This window comes from Zophobas morio, unplaced genomic scaffold, assembly GCF_036711695.1.
Source record: "Zophobas morio isolate AGI-343-1 ecotype UQ-CSIRO unplaced genomic scaffold, CSIRO_AGI_Zmor_V1 ptg000026l, whole genome shotgun sequence".
In the NCBI taxonomy this organism is placed as follows: domain Eukaryota; kingdom Metazoa; phylum Arthropoda; class Insecta; order Coleoptera; family Tenebrionidae; genus Zophobas; species Zophobas morio.
In genome coordinates this window covers 13,240,021-13,256,954 of record NW_026972131.1, presented here as the reverse complement: position 1 = coordinate 13,256,954, position 16,934 = coordinate 13,240,021, and the positions used below count along the sequence as shown (strand labels likewise).

The window sequence follows — 16,934 nt, the reverse complement described above, 5'->3', positions numbered from 1 at the left end:
CATTTAGTTTAGCTGCGGTGGCGCCACCGCCACGTCAGTGGCGGCCGCCGCAACTCCAAATCGTTTCCTTTACGACCGACATACATCTTTTCGGTTTTGCGCTTTTTCTGGTTGCGATTGTGAGTGTGGTGTTGAATTTTGTGTTGAACCCGTCGAAACCGACGAAATAAGGTAAATACAGGCGAGTCCTGTGCCCGCGGTGAAATTCCCTTTTCGAAATGTGGGGAATTCCGCGTGAAACGGGACGAGTCGAGCGCAAACAAACATCGGTTGATTTTCTGTATTTTGGGGTTATCGTCGAGCCGAGCGCAGGGTGTTTGGTAGCTTAGGGCGAGCTTTGGCGGAATCTCGCCGAAAGCAGCCCCTGGGCCCGGTTTCGCCCCCCGCTTGGCGTTTGTTGTGATGTGCTGTCATGAAGGTTAGTTTTTGTTGACTTGAGCGATCGTTTGCTTCTAGCACGTAAATTTGATGGAATGACTGGTTGGGAAGTTTGCTGTTGACGGTCTGTACGAGAATAAGTGAGAAAATGGCAACTCTTGGACATCAGGCAGCTGCGGCTTTGCTTGATTTCACCCAGAAGCTCGACATAAATTTGCTTGATACGGTGGTTGGTAGCATGTATGAAGGGAACGGAGAGACGCAGAGGATCGCGCAGGAGGTGCTCACGACGCTGAAGGAACACCCGGATGCCTGGACGCGAGTGGACACGATTCTGGAGTTTTCCAATAACCAACAGACCAAATATTACGCCCTTCAGATACTCGAACAGGTTATAAAGACCAGGTGGAAAGTGCTGCCGCGGAATCAGTGCGAAGGCATCAAGAAGTACATCGTTTCGCTGATTATAAAGACCAGCTCGGACCCGGAAACGCTCGAAGCCAACAAAACCTATTTAAATAAATTAAATATGATTTTAGTACAAGTCTTGAAACGCGAGTGGCCTAAAAACTGGGAGAGCTTCATCCCGGATATCGTCGGCGCGAGCAAAACCAACGAGAGCTTGTGTCAGAATAACATGATCATTTTGAAACTGTTGAGCGAAGAGTTGTTTGATTTTTCGTCAGGGCAGATCACGCAGACCAAAGCGAAACACCTGAAGGACACAATGTGTCAGGAATTTTCGGCGATTTTCCACTTGTGTCAGTTCGTCTTGGAAAACTCGCAAAATCCGCCTTTGGTCAACGCCACCCTCGAGACTCTCCTGCGGTTTCTAAACTGGATTCCGCTGGGGTACATTTTCGAAACGAAATTAATAAACACGTTGATTTATAAGTTTCTAACTGTTCCTATGTTTCGAAATGTTACGCTTAAATGTCTAACTGAAATAGCAGGGGTTACCGTTAGTAATTACGACGATATTTTTCTCACTATGTTTACGCAGACGATGGCTCAGTTGGAAATTATGTTGCCGCTGAGCACCGACATCAAATCAGCGTACGCCGGGGGCCAAGACCAAGAACAGAACTTCATCCAGAATCTCGCTCTGTTCCTGTGCACGTTTCTCAAGTCGCACGGGAACCTAGCGGAAACCGCGGGTCAAGTGGAAGCCCTAAAGTACGCCCTACGCTACCTAGTTTTAATATCAGAAGTAGAGGAAGTCGAAATTTTTAAAATCTGTCTCGAGTATTGGAACACTCTCGCGTCGGAGCTATACCGAGACGTCCCCTTCTCCGGTTCTTCTCCGATTTTTTTCGGAACCCGGCGGGCGCTCTACCAAGAAGTATTGAACAAAGTCCGGTATATAATGATTTCGCGAATGGCTAAACCCGAAGAAGTACTAGTCGTCGAAACCGACAACGGCGAAGTCGTCCGAGAGTTCATGAAAGACACCGACTCGATAAACCTCTACAAAAACATGAGAGAAACCCTGGTATACCTGACTCATCTCGACTACGCCGACACGGAACGGATAATGACGGTCAAACTCCAGAACCAAGTCAACGGAAGCGAGTGGTCCTGGAAGAACCTCAACACCCTATGTTGGGCTATTGGTAGCATATCGGGAGCGATGCACGAAGAAGACGAAAAGCGTTTTCTCGTCACCGTGATCAAAGACTTGCTGGGTTTGTGCGAGCAGAAACGAGGCAAAGACAACAAAGCTATCATAGCTTCCAATATAATGTACGTGGTGGGCCAGTACCCGAGGTTTCTGAGGGCGCACTGGAAATTTTTAAAGACTGTCGTTAATAAACTGTTCGAGTTCATGCACGAAACGCACGACGGGGTTCAGGATATGGCTTGTGATACGTTCATCAAGATCGCGTTGAAGTGCAGACGACACTTCGTCACGACGCAAATCGGCGAATCGTGCCCTTTTATCGAGGATATATTGAGTTCAGTTTCGACTATTATATGCGATTTGCAGCAGCAGCAGGTTCATACGTTTTATGAAGCTGTGGGGTACATGATTTCGGCGCAGCTGGACACTGCGACGCAGGAGGCGCTAATCGAAAAGTACATGATGCTTCCTAATCAGGTTCGTTAGGTGGGTGGGCGGTATAGAAGAGTTTTATTATTTCTGTATTTGTTGCAGGTTTGGGATGATATTATTAGTCAAGCCAGTAAGAATGTGGATATATTGAAAGAAATCGATGTTGTTAAACAATTAGCTAGTATTTTAAAGACAAATGTTAGGGCCTGCAAAGCTTTAAACCATGCGTATGTGCTGCAGTTAGGGCGAATATATTTGGATATGCTTAACGTGTATAAGGTAAGTTTCGTGTTTTTTTTTTTTTTTTTTTTGATATTGTAGATACAATTTTTGTGGTTCAAATCAATAAATGTACACATTATTTACGATGAAATGTCTGTGCATTCATTGGAAAATGCGTCGGATTTTTGTTGCGTATTGTTTTTAAACAGAGATAGTGAATAATTATGAACTTCATTCCTGTTCCGTTCTGTAATGGATAATAATAGGTAATGACCTTTAATGAAGGCAATTATAATATCATTAACGTTTCGCTATCGATAAATCGATGCTTGTTATTGTCGGTTTTGAAAGATTTTCTAGAATATTTTTACTAAAATTATGAACACCATTTTATAGGATTTTAAGTGACGTCATCAATTTTCTAGGTGGGGATAAGTGAATGTGGCGTCACAATTACATATTTATTTTTCGTCAAAATTTTTGATAATTATAAAAGAATGTTGTAAATCGTTTTTATCGTGGCTATGATATAAAAAATTAACAGAGATAACAGATTTTGTGTGTCGTTTGGAATTCCCCACAATACTTGGAAAACCGGAGTATCGACTCACTTAAGAGAACTTCACGTTGTTGGGCTATTATAAGTTATATATTTGGCATGCATTCAAATGTTTTTTTTTTTCGACAAAATCTTATCTTTATAAATGTAAAATTAATGTCTCCGTTAAAAAAATTGGTCGACAGTTGAACAACTTCCAGCATTTTCGAAAAATTATAAAATTTGATTTTGCGGATTTCTTATGAGAACTCCTGTAATTTGAAATAAACATGTAAATATGTAAGTAAGTTTTTATTTTGCAAAATTTTGTGATGACGACGTCAATCAAGATTTTTGTGGCATCTGAGCGATATGCGAGTGTTTAAAATGTGGATGTTTATACATCGGAAGAATGTCACGTAGATATTTGTCTCATTTGACTGAGTTTGTCGCCTCAAAAGAAAAATTTATCGTGTGTATCATAACTTTAAAACATTTGCAAGATTTCAAAGTGTTATAATGTTTTATAATTTTGATTTTTTTTTCCAAAAATCTGGACGTTTCGGGTAAAAACACAACACGAATTCGTAAACTACATGTGTTTTGTGTTTTATGTTGTTTTATACAATTTAAAACCCATTTACTTTTAACTTTGAAACTGTTAAACCGAATCATGTAAAATCTTATAAGCCTCTTTTTCCCGAAAATTTGAGTATACAATACTGTTATTATTGATATTGATTGATATATGTGTCTTTGATAAAATGTTGATGTCATCACAAAATTTTCTTACGAAAAACTCACTTGAAACCCAGGCATAGCATGCTCCTCCACCTATACTTTAATAGTAGTATATGTCTTTGTTCTAACTTATAGGGGTTATAATATTAAAAAAGAATTGGTCGAAAGTTGTTTCGACAGAACTTCCCTCCAAAATTTACAGTATGAAATATGTATAACATTTTTTTAGAATTTCAATATTTACAACGAATAACATCATTACATTTGAGATGGCGGTGGGTAGGCGGAGCTTAAATTTTGCCTTCTTTCTGGATATACGCAACAATCTTTTCATAATGGTATATTTAAAACGTTTAAAATGCTAAATTTTTGTCGGGAGACATCGATTTTATAGTTAAGCTCCGCCCCTCGGTCTGACAACGAATAAAAACTTTACCACAGTTGAGATGAGGGCGGGTGGGCGGGGTTTGTATTTTCCTTTTCTTTCTTATATGTGTACGTACTTTTCTTTACACAACAAAAAACTGAAAACATGTTTAAAATAGTAAATTTGTAGAGAAGTGTTTGGTAGAAAATTTACCATTTTAAACATGTTTTCACTTTCTTGTTAAGAAGAAAAAACAATATATTTTAAGAAGAAAAAATACAAAATATAAGCCCCACCCACCCACCCTGTCTCAATTGTGACGCTTTTTCTTTGTTCGTCGTTAGTCTAGAGGGGCGGAGCTTAATTGCAGAGTCCGTATGTTTCTAAAAAAATTTCTAAAATGTACTTCAGTGATGGATTTTTGAATATCATGTTATTCAAAGAATACTATGTATATTAAGAAAAATGAAAGCCACAGATTAAGCCCCACCCATACCTGCCCTGATCTAAATAGTAATGAATTTTTCATTCGTTGGCAGACCTAGGGGCGGAGCCTAATTGCCAAATCCATGTTTCCTTACAAAAATTTGCCATTTTAAACGTGTTTTACGTTTCTAAGAATAAAAAAAATCATCACAATCGAGATGGGGTGGGCGGGCGGGGTTTATATTTTACCTATTTTTCTTAATATACATAGTATTTTTTGAATAACCCGGTTCTCAAAAACATGTTTTTAATTTCTTGTACAGAAATAAGTAATTTGCAGTTAAGCTCCGCCCTCTTGGTTCACGGGGAATAAAAAAAATCATCACAATGGAGACAGGGCGGGTGGGCGGGCTGACATTTTGCCTTACTGTTTTAATATGTGTAGACGTCTTTTCAAAATATGAAACTTAAAACATGTTTAAAATGGAAAATTTGTATAAGGAAATATCGATTTTGCAATTACCATTTTAAACATGTTTTCAGTTTCTTGTTATGGAGAAAAAACAACATACTATGAAGAAAAACAAAATGCAAAACATAAGCCCCACCCACCCACCCTATTTCAATTGTGACGCTTTTTCTTTGTTCCTCGTTAGTCAAGAGGGGCGGAGCTTAATTTCAGAATCCGTATTTTTCTAAAAGAATTACATTAAGAAAAATTAAAGCCAAAGATTAAGCACCACCCATATCTGCCCTGACTTAAATAGTAATGAAATTCTCATTCGTTGGCAGACCAAGGGGCGGGGCCTAATTTCAAAATCCACATTTCCTCACAAAAATTTACCATTTTAAACGTGTTTTAAGTTTCTAAGAATAAAAAAAAATATCACAATTTAGATAGGGTGGGTGGACGGGGTCTATATTTTGCATTTTTTTCTTATACATAGTATTCTTTGAACAACCCGACACTCAAAAACGTGTTTTTAATTTCTTGTAAAGAAATAAGTAATTTGCAGTTAAGCTCCGCCCCCTTAGGTCACGGCAAATAAAAAAATCATCACAATAGAGATAGGGCGGGTGGGCGGGCTGACATTTTGCCTTACTGTTTTAATATGTGTAGACGTCTTTTCAAAATATGAAACTTAAAACATGCTTAAAATGGAAAATTTGTAGATGGAAATATCGATTTTGCAATTACTATTTTAAATGTTTTCAGTTTCTTGTTATCGAGAAAAAACAACATATTAAGAAGAAAAACAAATGCGAAATATAAGCCCCACCCACCCACCCTGTCTATTGGGACGCTTTTTCTTTGTTCGTTGTAGTCATGGGGGGCCGAGCTTAATTGCAAAATCCGTATTTTTCTACAAAAATTACCATATGAAACATGGTGATGGGGTTGCTCAGAGAAGACTATATGTATTAAGTAAAAAAAAACAAGCCCCACCCATCCGTCTGGATCTCAATCGTGACTAATTTTCCATTCGTTGTCAGACTGAGGGGCGGAGCGCAATTACCAAATCCTTATTTCCTCATTGAAACACGTAAGTTTCTTGCTGCGACAAGAAAACTACGAATATTAAGTAAAAAGGGCAAAATATAAGCCCCGCCCACCCACCCTATCTCAATTGTGATGACTTTCTTTATTCATTGCTTACGCTGGGGAAGTAATTACCTTAAAATAGGGTGAAATTAAAAAAAAAATTATGTAAAAAATACCGTTTTACCGTCTACATGATTTTCATAATACACATATAAAATTTGACAACAATGGCTCAGACAGACAGACACGAGAAAACGTAAAATTAGAGACTCGATCGATGGATTCGATTACAATACTTCCTTCGCTTACATTTGGGAAATAATAAATTCGCAACATTAAATTTTTAATTTTTCGAAGAATTTGTATTTGCTCGCGTGTTTTTCAGAGACGAGGGAAGTTCTGTCTAAATAACTTTGGACCTTTTTTTTTGAAAGATTCGTAGCAAATTTAAGTTTATAGTTTTTGAAATCCCTGTAGCAATTTTCATTCATGTAGCAAAATCATCACAATCGAGATGGGGTGGGTGGGCGGGCTTTATATTTTACATTTTTTTCTTAATATTCATAGTATTTTTTGAATAACCCGTACTCAAACATATGTTTTTAATTTCTTGTCCAGAAATAAGTAATTTTCAGTTAAGCTCCGCCCTTTTGGTTCACGGCGAATAAAAAAAATCATCACAATGGAGACAGGGTGGGTGGGCGGGCTGACATTTTGCCTTACTGTTGTAATATGTGTAGACGTCTTTTCACAATATGACACTTAAAACATGTTTAAAATGGAAAATTTGTACAAGGAAATATCGATTTTGCAATTACTATTTTAAACATATTTTCAGTTTCTTATTATGGATAAAAAACAATATATTAAGACTCAATTGTGGCGCTTTTTCTTTGTTCGTCGTTAGTCAAGGGGGCAGAGCTTAATTGCAAAATTAGTATTTTTGTACAAGAATTACCATGGGAAAACATGGTGATGGTGTTGCTCAGAGAAAACTAAATGTATTGAGTAAAAACAAAACAAGGTAAGCCCCACCCATTCGTCTAGATCTCAATCGTGATGAATTTTCCATTCGTTGTTAGACTGAGGGGCGGAGCGTAATTATAAAATCCTTATTTCCTGTTTCTTTCACGTTTTAAGTTCCTTGTTGCGAAAATTACACTATGAATATTAAAACAAAAGCGTAAAATATAGTCGGCCCAGACAGACAGACCGACGGACAGACAGACAAGAGAAAACGTAAAAATGGAGAGTCGGTCGGGAAGTAATAAATTCGCAAAATTAAATGTTATAATTTTTCGGAGAATCTGTATTTGAACACACCACCATATTTAATGCATCGCTGTCTTAAACACGGAAAATGTGGAAGTGCCCTTTTTAATAGCAAACACATTGCATTAAGTAAGCTTACGATAAAGCAGGAAGTTAGTAAAAAATAAATTTATTCGAGCAAAAACAACGCTACAAACTTACCAAACACGTGTGGTAATTATTCAACATCTGCACAGCAGATAATATTTATACATGAAATTAATAATGTTCTCATGTAATTTACAAAAACAAATAACTTATTTACGGCAAAGAAATTCGACTACATTAAGAAATACGTATGTCGGGACTTGTTAGCCTTTGTTTTTCCATGAAGGTTGAAGGCTTTTTTTTTAAAGATGGTGTTGTGAAATCGTTAAAAGCGCCCGCTAATTTAATTTATTATGGGGACTTTCAACGATCTGGCAACCCCCGTGAAATATGTCTGAAATAAAGCGCAGTGTACAATGTTCTGTCTTGTTTATGTTGTGTAACATAACTCCACTATTCTTAGATTAATAAATATGGTAAGAAAGTTAGTGCAGTTGGTCGAAATAGTGTGTTCGAGCCACACACGTTGTCGTGACCATTGTAAATTTTGCAGGTTATGTCAGAAAATATAACAGCAGCCATTGCATTGAACGGCGAACTAGTAACAAATCAACCACTAATCAAAGCCATGAGAGTGGTAAAGAAAGAGACTTTAAAATTAATATCAGACTGGATATCGAGGACGCACGACCATGTCATGGTTTTGGAAAATTTCATACCTCCATTTTTAGATGCCGTATTACTAGACTATCAAAGAACGGCCGTGCCGTCGGCGAGAGAACCCGAAGTTCTCAGCGCTATAGCAACCATAGTTAACAAATTAGAAATGCACATAACATCAGAGGTAACCCCCACTTAACTTAAGCCACAATAATACTAACACTAAGTCATGTTGCTAGGTTCCAAAAATATTCGACGCCGTGTTCGAATGCACGCTCGCAATGATCAACAAAGACTTCGAAGAGTACCCCGAACACCGAACGAACTTCTTCCTCCTCCTGCAGGCCGTCAACAACTTCTGCTTCCCCGCCTTCCTCAGCATACCCCCGGCCCAGTTCAAGCTCGTGCTCGACAGCATCATCTGGGCGTTCAAGCACACGATGCGCAACGTCGCCGACACCGGCCTGCAAATTTTGCTCAAGCTCCTCCAGAACGTCGAGCAGTTCGAACACGCTGCTCCCAGCTTCTATCAAACGTACCTCACCGACATCCTGCAGCACGTGTTCTCGGTGGTCACGGACACGTCGCACACGGCCGGCCTGTCCATGCACGCCACCATCCTGGCGTACATCTTCTCGCTGGTGGAGGCCGGCAGGGTCAACTGCCAGCTGGGGCCGACGCCGAACAACGTGCTCTACATCCAGGAGTTCACGGCCACGCTGCTGCGCTCGGCGTTCCCGCACCTCACCGACAACCAGATTAAAATTACTGTGCAGGGGATGTTCAACCTGGACCAGGACATCCCGGCGTTCAAGGAGCATATGAGAGACTTCCTGGTGCAGATTAGGGTGAGTGTCTAGACGTAATTTGGAAAAATCGGGGGTTTATTTTAAATTTTAGGAGTACACCGGGGAGGACGACTCGGATTTGTACTTGGAGGAGCGCGAGAAGACGCTGCAGACAGCGCAGGCCGAGAAGCGCCGAATCCAGCTGTCGGTACCTGGAATCCTAAACCCTCACGAGGTCCCCGAAGAGATGCAAGATTAGCAGTCTAACTTGTAGAGAACTATTGTACACTAATAATCTAAATCTTATAATTTAGAACGATATTTTTGTATTTGTATCATCATAAACTACGCTGCATTGTTGTGTGCAGTCTCTAGCGAACGTGTTTTGTGCGAATTGGAATCCTGGAAATTGCTTTCTGTTTGATTTTTTTATACACAATATAATTTTAAGTAAAGTTGAATTTTCTTTGTACTGTTATACATGTTTGCATTTTTTTTTTTTTTTTTATAGGAAATGTAACTAAGCACAAATGTGAATGAGAGTCACTTGCGTTTAAGTTTGAATGTAGCCGTTTTTTTTTGTGAATGGATGATCGGCTTTGTGATTGTTTTAGATGAAGTTTACGTTTTATCAGTTTACTAAATGTTTAAATTGTAACATGAATTTAAGTACTTACTGTTTCAGTTAACAAGGTACACGCATTCATTGATCTAATAATTCGAATTTGATAGATGAAAAATTTGTACATTTTTATAACAAAACTTGTGTATAAAAAAGTATATATAAAAATAGACATTTCAGTTGTTTGCATTTACTATACAGTTATTTTTTCGTTCGTCAGTTTTTATATCTAGACTGCTGTATATAATGAAGCCATTATTTGGGTTGTGGTACGTTTGTTTTTAAGCAAATTTGCCAGATTTATTTATTACGTTCTTTTGTATCAGTATGTCAAAAGAAATACACTTTACATTATTGTATTAGAACTTAGTTGCGTTTTGTATAAATGCTTTTCAAATTGCTTTGTCAATCCATTGATATATTTTAGTCTATATATAACACTGTACCTAAGGGTGGAGTCCCAAGGTACAATGATCTGTAGTGTAGTTGTTAATAATTTGTGATCAATTTCAGTAATAAAATACACAAAACTGAAAGACTACAGAGATTTATTTTCCCTCGTTTATACTACACTAGGGGCCTTAACTCTTAAAAACAAAACAAAGAAGTTCCAGACATTTTTTCTTTCAAAAATAAAATATTGGGGTTCTAAGGACCCTTTTATATTATTAGACAAACACTAGGAGCCCTAAAAAAATGACCAAAAACACAATCGGAATTTTTCGAAAATATTACGTCGTTATCATGACACCCTATATTTCTGGAATCAGCACGTCAAGATCTATAACCGTGAATTTTTTGAGAATTTTCTGACGACTTTTAATATATGAAATTTTCCACGCTCTTACGCAAATTGGGACCCATTTTGGACGAGTTTCGAAATTTAACTGAACATTTTCTTGTAGATTTCGGCCTCATGTCTTTGATAACTTTAATTGTTTTTTCAAAATCGCCCATTGAAATCTGTAAACCTGAATTTGTTGAGAATTTTTAGACGACTTTTTAAAAAATGGAATTTTTCGCTATGAAATCGACGAAATTGGCGAAATTGAAATTCACGAAATCCGCGAAATTTATAAAGTCCGGAAAATTTCGAAAATTCTGCAAAATTCAGTAATTTCCGAAAATTCGGCAAATTTAGAAAATTCCGCAGGAAATTGAAAAACTTCAAACAATTCACAAAATTTGGATAATTCAGAAGTTGAAGAAATTTACGATATTCATGAAATTCACGAGATTTACGAAATTTACAAACTATAAAATTCACGAAATTCGCCAAGTTCAGGAAATTTACGAAGTTCATAAAATTCGTAAAATTCATGTAATTCACGAAATTTACGAAATTCACAAATCCATAGACTATAAAATTCACAAAATTTGGGAAATTCGAACAATTTCGAAAATTCTTCAAAAATTCAGTAATTTCAGAATTTTCGACAAATTTGGAAAATTCAAAAAATTCTGCAGAAAATATAAAAGCTTGAAACAATTCACAAAATTTGGATAATTCAGAAAATTCAAAAAATGCGTAGAGTTCAGACAGTTTAAAAAGTCAAGTCATAAAATACAGAAAATTCATGAAATGTAAATTTCGACCCATTTTGACGATTTTTGAAATTTAACTAAATACATTTTCTTGTAGATTTCGGACCCCAGGTTACTACCGGCCTCACTTTTTCGATAACTCCAACCGTTTTTCCATCATCACCCGTTGAAATTTCGAAATTTTTAAAAAATTTCAAAAAATTCGTATTTCGCTCCAAATATTTCGAAAATGTTGATTTATTTTTGGCATTAGCACGCCATGATATATAAACCTGAATTTTTTAAGAATTTTTAGACGACTCTTCCAAAAATGAAATTTTCTACTATGAAATTGACGAGTCAATTCGCGAAATTCACAAAATTTGGAGAATTTGGAAAATTCGGAAAATTTGGAAAATTCTGCAAAATCTCAGAAAATTCAGCAAAACTTCAGTGAATCCAGAAAATTTAAAAACTTCAAACAATTCACAAATTTCGGAGAATTCCAAAAAGTTCAGAGTTCAGTTTAGAAAGTGAGAAAGTTTCATAAAATTCATTAAATTCGCGAAGTCAGGAAGTTTGCGAAATTTACGAAATTCATAAACTTTCTAAAATCCATGAAATTCGCGAAATTCTCCAAATTCACGAAATATACGAAAATCACACTTTATTAAAATTCATGAAATAAGGAAATTCACGAAATTTACGATATTTACAAACTTTATGAAGTCTATGAAATTCGCGAAATTCACCAAATTTACAAAATTTAGAGACTGGAAAATTCGGAAAACTTCTAAAATTATGCAAAAATTCAGTTAATTCAAAAAATTATGCAAAAATTCAATAAATCCAGAAAATTTTAAAACTTTCTACAACTCACAAAACTCAGAGAATTCAGTAAGTTTCATAAAATTCACGAAATTCGCGAAATTTAAGAAATCCATAAACTTTATTGAAATTCATGAAATTCACGAAATTAGGAAATTCGCGAAATTCACGAAATTTACGATATTTACAAACTTTATAAAATCCGTGAAATTCGCGAAATTCACCAAATTCACAGAATTAAAAGAATTTGGAATATCTGGAAAATTTCGAAAATTATGTAAAAATTCAGTAAATTCAAAAATTATGTAAAAATTCAATAAATCCAGAAAATTTAAAAACTTTCGACAATTCACAAAATTCAGAGAATTCAGAAAGTTTAGAGAGTTAAGAAAGTCAGAAAGTTTAAAAAAATTCAGGAAATTCCCGAAATTTACGAAATCCATAAACTTTATAAAATTCATGAAATTCACTAAATCAGGAAATTCGCCAAATTCACGAAATTTGCGAAATTCATGAACTTCATAAAATCCATAAAATTCGTGAAATTCGCCAAATTCACAAAATTTAGAGAATTTGGAAAATTTGGAAAATTTCGAAATTTCTACAAAAATTCAGTAAATAAAAAAAATCAGCAAAAATTCAATAAATCCAGAAAATTTAAAAACTTTCGACAATTCACAAAATTCAGATACATAATTCAGAAAATTCAGAAAGTTGAGGGTTCAGAGAGTTTAGAAAGTCAGAAAGTTCCATAAAATTCACGAAATTTACGAAATTCATAAACTTTATTAAAATTCATGAAATTCGTAAAATTCATGAAATTCACGAAATAAGGAAATTCGCGAAATTTACGATATTTACAAACTTTATAAAATCCATGAAATTCGCGAAATTCACCAAATTCACAAAATTTAGAGAACTTGAAAATTCGGAAAATTTCGAAATTTCTACAAAAAGTCAGTAAATAAAAAAAATCAGCAAAAATTCAATAAATCCAGAAAATTTAAAAACTTTCGACAATTCACAAAATTCAGATACATAATTTAGAAAATTCAGAAAGTTGAGGGTTCAGAGAGTTTAGAAAGTCAGAAAGTTCCATAAAATTCACAAAATTCACGAAATTTACGAAATTCATAAACTTTATTAAAATTCATGAAATTCACGAAATAAGGAAATTCGCGAAATTCACGAAATTTACGATATTTACAAACTTTATAAAATCCATGAAATTCACCAAATTCACAAAATTTAAAGAATTTGGAATATTCGGATAATTTCGAAAATTATGCAAAAATTCAATAAATCCAAAAAATTTAAAAACTTTCGACAATTCACAAAATTCATAGAATTCAGAAAGTTTAGAGAGTTCAGAAAGTCAGAAAGTTTCATAAAATTCTCGAAATTTATGAAATCCATAAACTTTATAAAATTCATGAAATTCACTAAATCAGAAAATTCGCCAAATTCACGAAATTTGCGAAATTCATGAACTTTATAAAACCAATAAAATTCGCGGAATTCGCCAAATTCACAAAATTTAGAGAATTTGAAAATTCGGAAAATTTCGAAATTTCTACAAAAAGTCAGTAAATAAAAAAAATCAGCAAAAATTCAATAAATCCGGAAAATTTAAAAACTTTCGACAATTCACAAAATTCAGATACATAATTCAGAAAATTCAGAAAGTTTAGGGTTCAGAGAGTTCAGAAAGTCAGAAAGTTCCATAAAATTCACAAAATTCGCGAAATTTACGAAATTCATAAACTTTATTAAAATTCATGAAATTCACTGAAACTGGAAATTCGCCAAATTCACGAAATTTGCGAAATTCACGAACTCTGTAAAATCCATAAAATTCGCGAAATTCACCAAATTCACACAATTTAGAGAATTTAGAATATTCGGAAAATTTCGAAAATTCACCAAAAATTCAATAAATAAAAAAAATCAGCTAAAATTCAATAAATCCAGAAAATTTAAAACTTTCGACAATTCACAAAATTCAGATAATTCAGAAAGTTTAGGGTTCAGAGAGTTTAGAAAGTCAGAAAGTTCCATAAAATTCGCGAAATTTACGAAATTCATAAACTATAAAATTCATGAAATTCACGAAATCAGAAAATTCGCTAAATTCACGAAATTTACGAAATTCATAATTCATAAACTCAAATCCATAAAATTCGCAAAATTCGTCAAATTCGCGAAATTCACGAAATTTAAGAAATTCATGAAATTTATGAAATTCGTAAAATTCGTAAAACTAATGAAATTCGCAAAATTCGAAAAATTTCGAAAATTTTACAAAAATCCAGTAATTTCAGAAAATTCGACAAATTCGGAAAATTCAGAAAATGGTGGAGAAAATTTAAAAGCTTCAGACAATTCACAAAATTCGGATAATTCAAACAATTCAGAGAGTTCAGACAGCTTAGAAAATCAGAAAGTCTCGTAAATTCACAAAACTCGCGAAATTCACGAAATTTATAAACTTTTTAAAATTTGCGAAATTGACGAAATTTGTATAATGCATAAAATTCATGAAATTTACGAAATTTATGAAATCATGAAATTCGCAAAATTTACCAAATTTAAAAAATTCATGAAATTCAGAAAATTACGAAATTCGTAAAATTTGTGAAATTCAGGAAATTTGCGAAATTCCCACAGTTCACGAAATTCGCAATATTCAGAATTCAGTAAATACAGAAAAACTAAAAACTTCAGACAGTTTACAAAATTCGAATAATTGAGAAAATTAAGTAAGTTCAGACAATTTAGATACATAAAATTCTGAAAATTCCTAAAATTCACGAAATGCACGAAATTTACGAAATTCATTAACTTTCTAAAATTTATGAAATGCATAAAATTCGTTAAATTCGCAAAATCACCAAATTCGAGAAATTCACGAAATTTACCAAATTCGCGAAATTCACGAAATTTACAAAATCCGGATAATTTAGAAAATTCAGAAAGTTCATGGTTCAGACAGTTTAGAAAAACAAAGTTTCTTAAAATACTGGTGCAGATTAGGGTGAGTGTCTAGACGTAATTTGGAAAAATCGGGGTTTTATTTTAAATTTTTGGAGTACACCGGGGAGGACGACTCGGATTTGTACTTGGAGGAGCGCGAGAAGACGCTGCAGACAGCGCAGGCCGAGAAGCGCCGAATCCAGCTGTCGGTACCTGGAATCCTAAACCCTCACGAGGTCCCCGAAGAGATGCAAGATTAGCAGTCTAACTTGTAGAGAACTATTGTACACTAATAATCTAAATCTTATAATTTAGAACGATATTTTTGTATTTGTATCATCATAAACTACGCTGCATTGTTGTGTGCAGTCTCTAGCGAACGTGTTTTGTGCGAATTGGAATCCTGGAAATTGCTTTCTGTTTGATTTTTTTATACACAATATAATTTTAAGTAAAGTTGAATTTTCTTTGTACTGTTATACATGTTTGCATTTTTTTTTTATAGGAAATGTAACTAAGCACAAATGTGAATGAGAGTCACTTGCGTTTAAGTTTGAATGTAGCCGTTTTTTTTTTTGTGAATGGATGATCGGCTTTGTGATTGTTTTAGATGAAGTTTACGTTTTATCAGTTTACTAAATGTTTAAATTGTAACATGAATTTAAGTACTTACTGTTTCAGTTAACAAGGTACACGCATTCATTGATCTAATAATTCGAATTTGATAGATGAAAAATTTGTACATTTTTATAACAAAACTTGTGTATAAAAAAGTATATATAAAAATAGACATTTCAGTTGTTTGCATTTACTATACAGTTATTTTTTCGTTCGTCAGTTTTTATATCTAGACTGCTGTATATAATGAAGCCATTATTTGGGTTGTGGTACGTTTGTTTTTAAGCAAATTTGCCAGATTTATTTATTACGTTCTTTTGTATCAGTATGTCAAAAGAAATACACTTTACATTATTGTATTAGAACTTAGTTGCGTTTTGTATAAATGCTTTTCAAATTGCTTTGTCAATCCATTGATATATTTTAGTCTATATATAACACTGTACCTAAGGGTGGAGTCCCAAGGTACAATGATCTGTAGTGTAGTTGTTAATAATTTGTGATCAATTTCAGTAATAAAATACACAAAACTGAAAGACTGCAGAGATTTATTTTCCCTCGTTTATGCGTTTACGCTGTGTCAGCACTACACAAGGGGTCTTAACTCTTAAAACAAAACAAAGGAGTTCCGGACATCTTTTCTTTCAAAAATAAAATATCGGGGTTCTAAGGACCCTTTTACATTATTAGACACTAGGAGCCTTAAGCCTTTCACATAAAAAAAAAACACGTCAAGATCTATAACCGTGAATTTTTTGAGAATTTTTAGACGACTTTTTCAAATATGAAATTTTCCACCCTCATGCAAATTGGGACTCATTTTCAACGATTTTCGAAATTTACCTAACATATTTTCTTGTGCATTTCCGCCGCAGAAGTCACTTTCGGCCTCTAACCGTTTTTCCAAAATTGTCCATTGAAATATCGTAATTTTAAAAATTTTGAAAAAATTCGAATTTCATTCCAAATTTTTCGAAAATTTTCCGTGACCCTAAATACGCTATATTTCTGGGTCAGCACGTCGAGATCTAGAAACCCGAATTTTTTGAGAATTTTTAGACGACTTTTTCAAAAATGAAATTTTCCAGTATGAAATCGAGGAAATTCGCAAAACTGAAATCCGCGAAATTTATAAAAATTCGGCAAATTTGGAATATTCTGCAGAAAATTTAAAAGCTTCAAACAATTCACAAAATCCGGAAAGTTCAGACAATTTAGAAAGTCAGAAAGTTTCATAAAATTCGCGAAATTCACGAAATTTATAAGATGCATGAAATTCCCGAAATTTGCGAAA

The 16,934-nt window shown here is 34.5% G+C and overlaps 1 protein-coding gene across 1 annotated transcript; it reads left to right on the top strand.

The window, feature by feature from the left end:
* The first annotated feature begins 58 nt into the window (after positions 1-58).
* Positions 59-10,233, top strand: LOC135136146 (exportin-1). The gene is made up of 6 exons (XM_064065282.1): positions 59-171; positions 457-2,476; positions 2,534-2,710; positions 8,181-8,471; positions 8,527-9,135; positions 9,188-10,233. Exons 2-6 carry the CDS (start codon positions 527-529, stop codon positions 9,332-9,334), a joined length of 3,174 nt encoding a protein of 1,057 aa, XP_063921352.1. The 5' UTR covers positions 59-171; positions 457-526; the 3' UTR covers positions 9,335-10,233.
* The last annotated feature ends 6,701 nt before the right edge of the window (positions 10,234-16,934 follow it).

Excerpts from the sequence above, each read along its gene's own strand:
- LOC135136146 (XM_064065282.1), top strand. The coding sequence starts at position 527 with ATGGCAACTCTTGGACATCAGGCAGCTGCGGCTTTGCTTGATTTCACC. Across the intron at positions 2,477-2,533 it reads ACATGATGCTTCCTAATCAG|GTTTGGGATGATATTATTAG; the intron begins GTTCGTTAGGTG and ends TATTTGTTGCAG. Across the intron at positions 9,136-9,187 it reads ACTTCCTGGTGCAGATTAGG|GAGTACACCGGGGAGGACGA; the intron begins GTGAGTGTCTAG and ends TTTAAATTTTAG.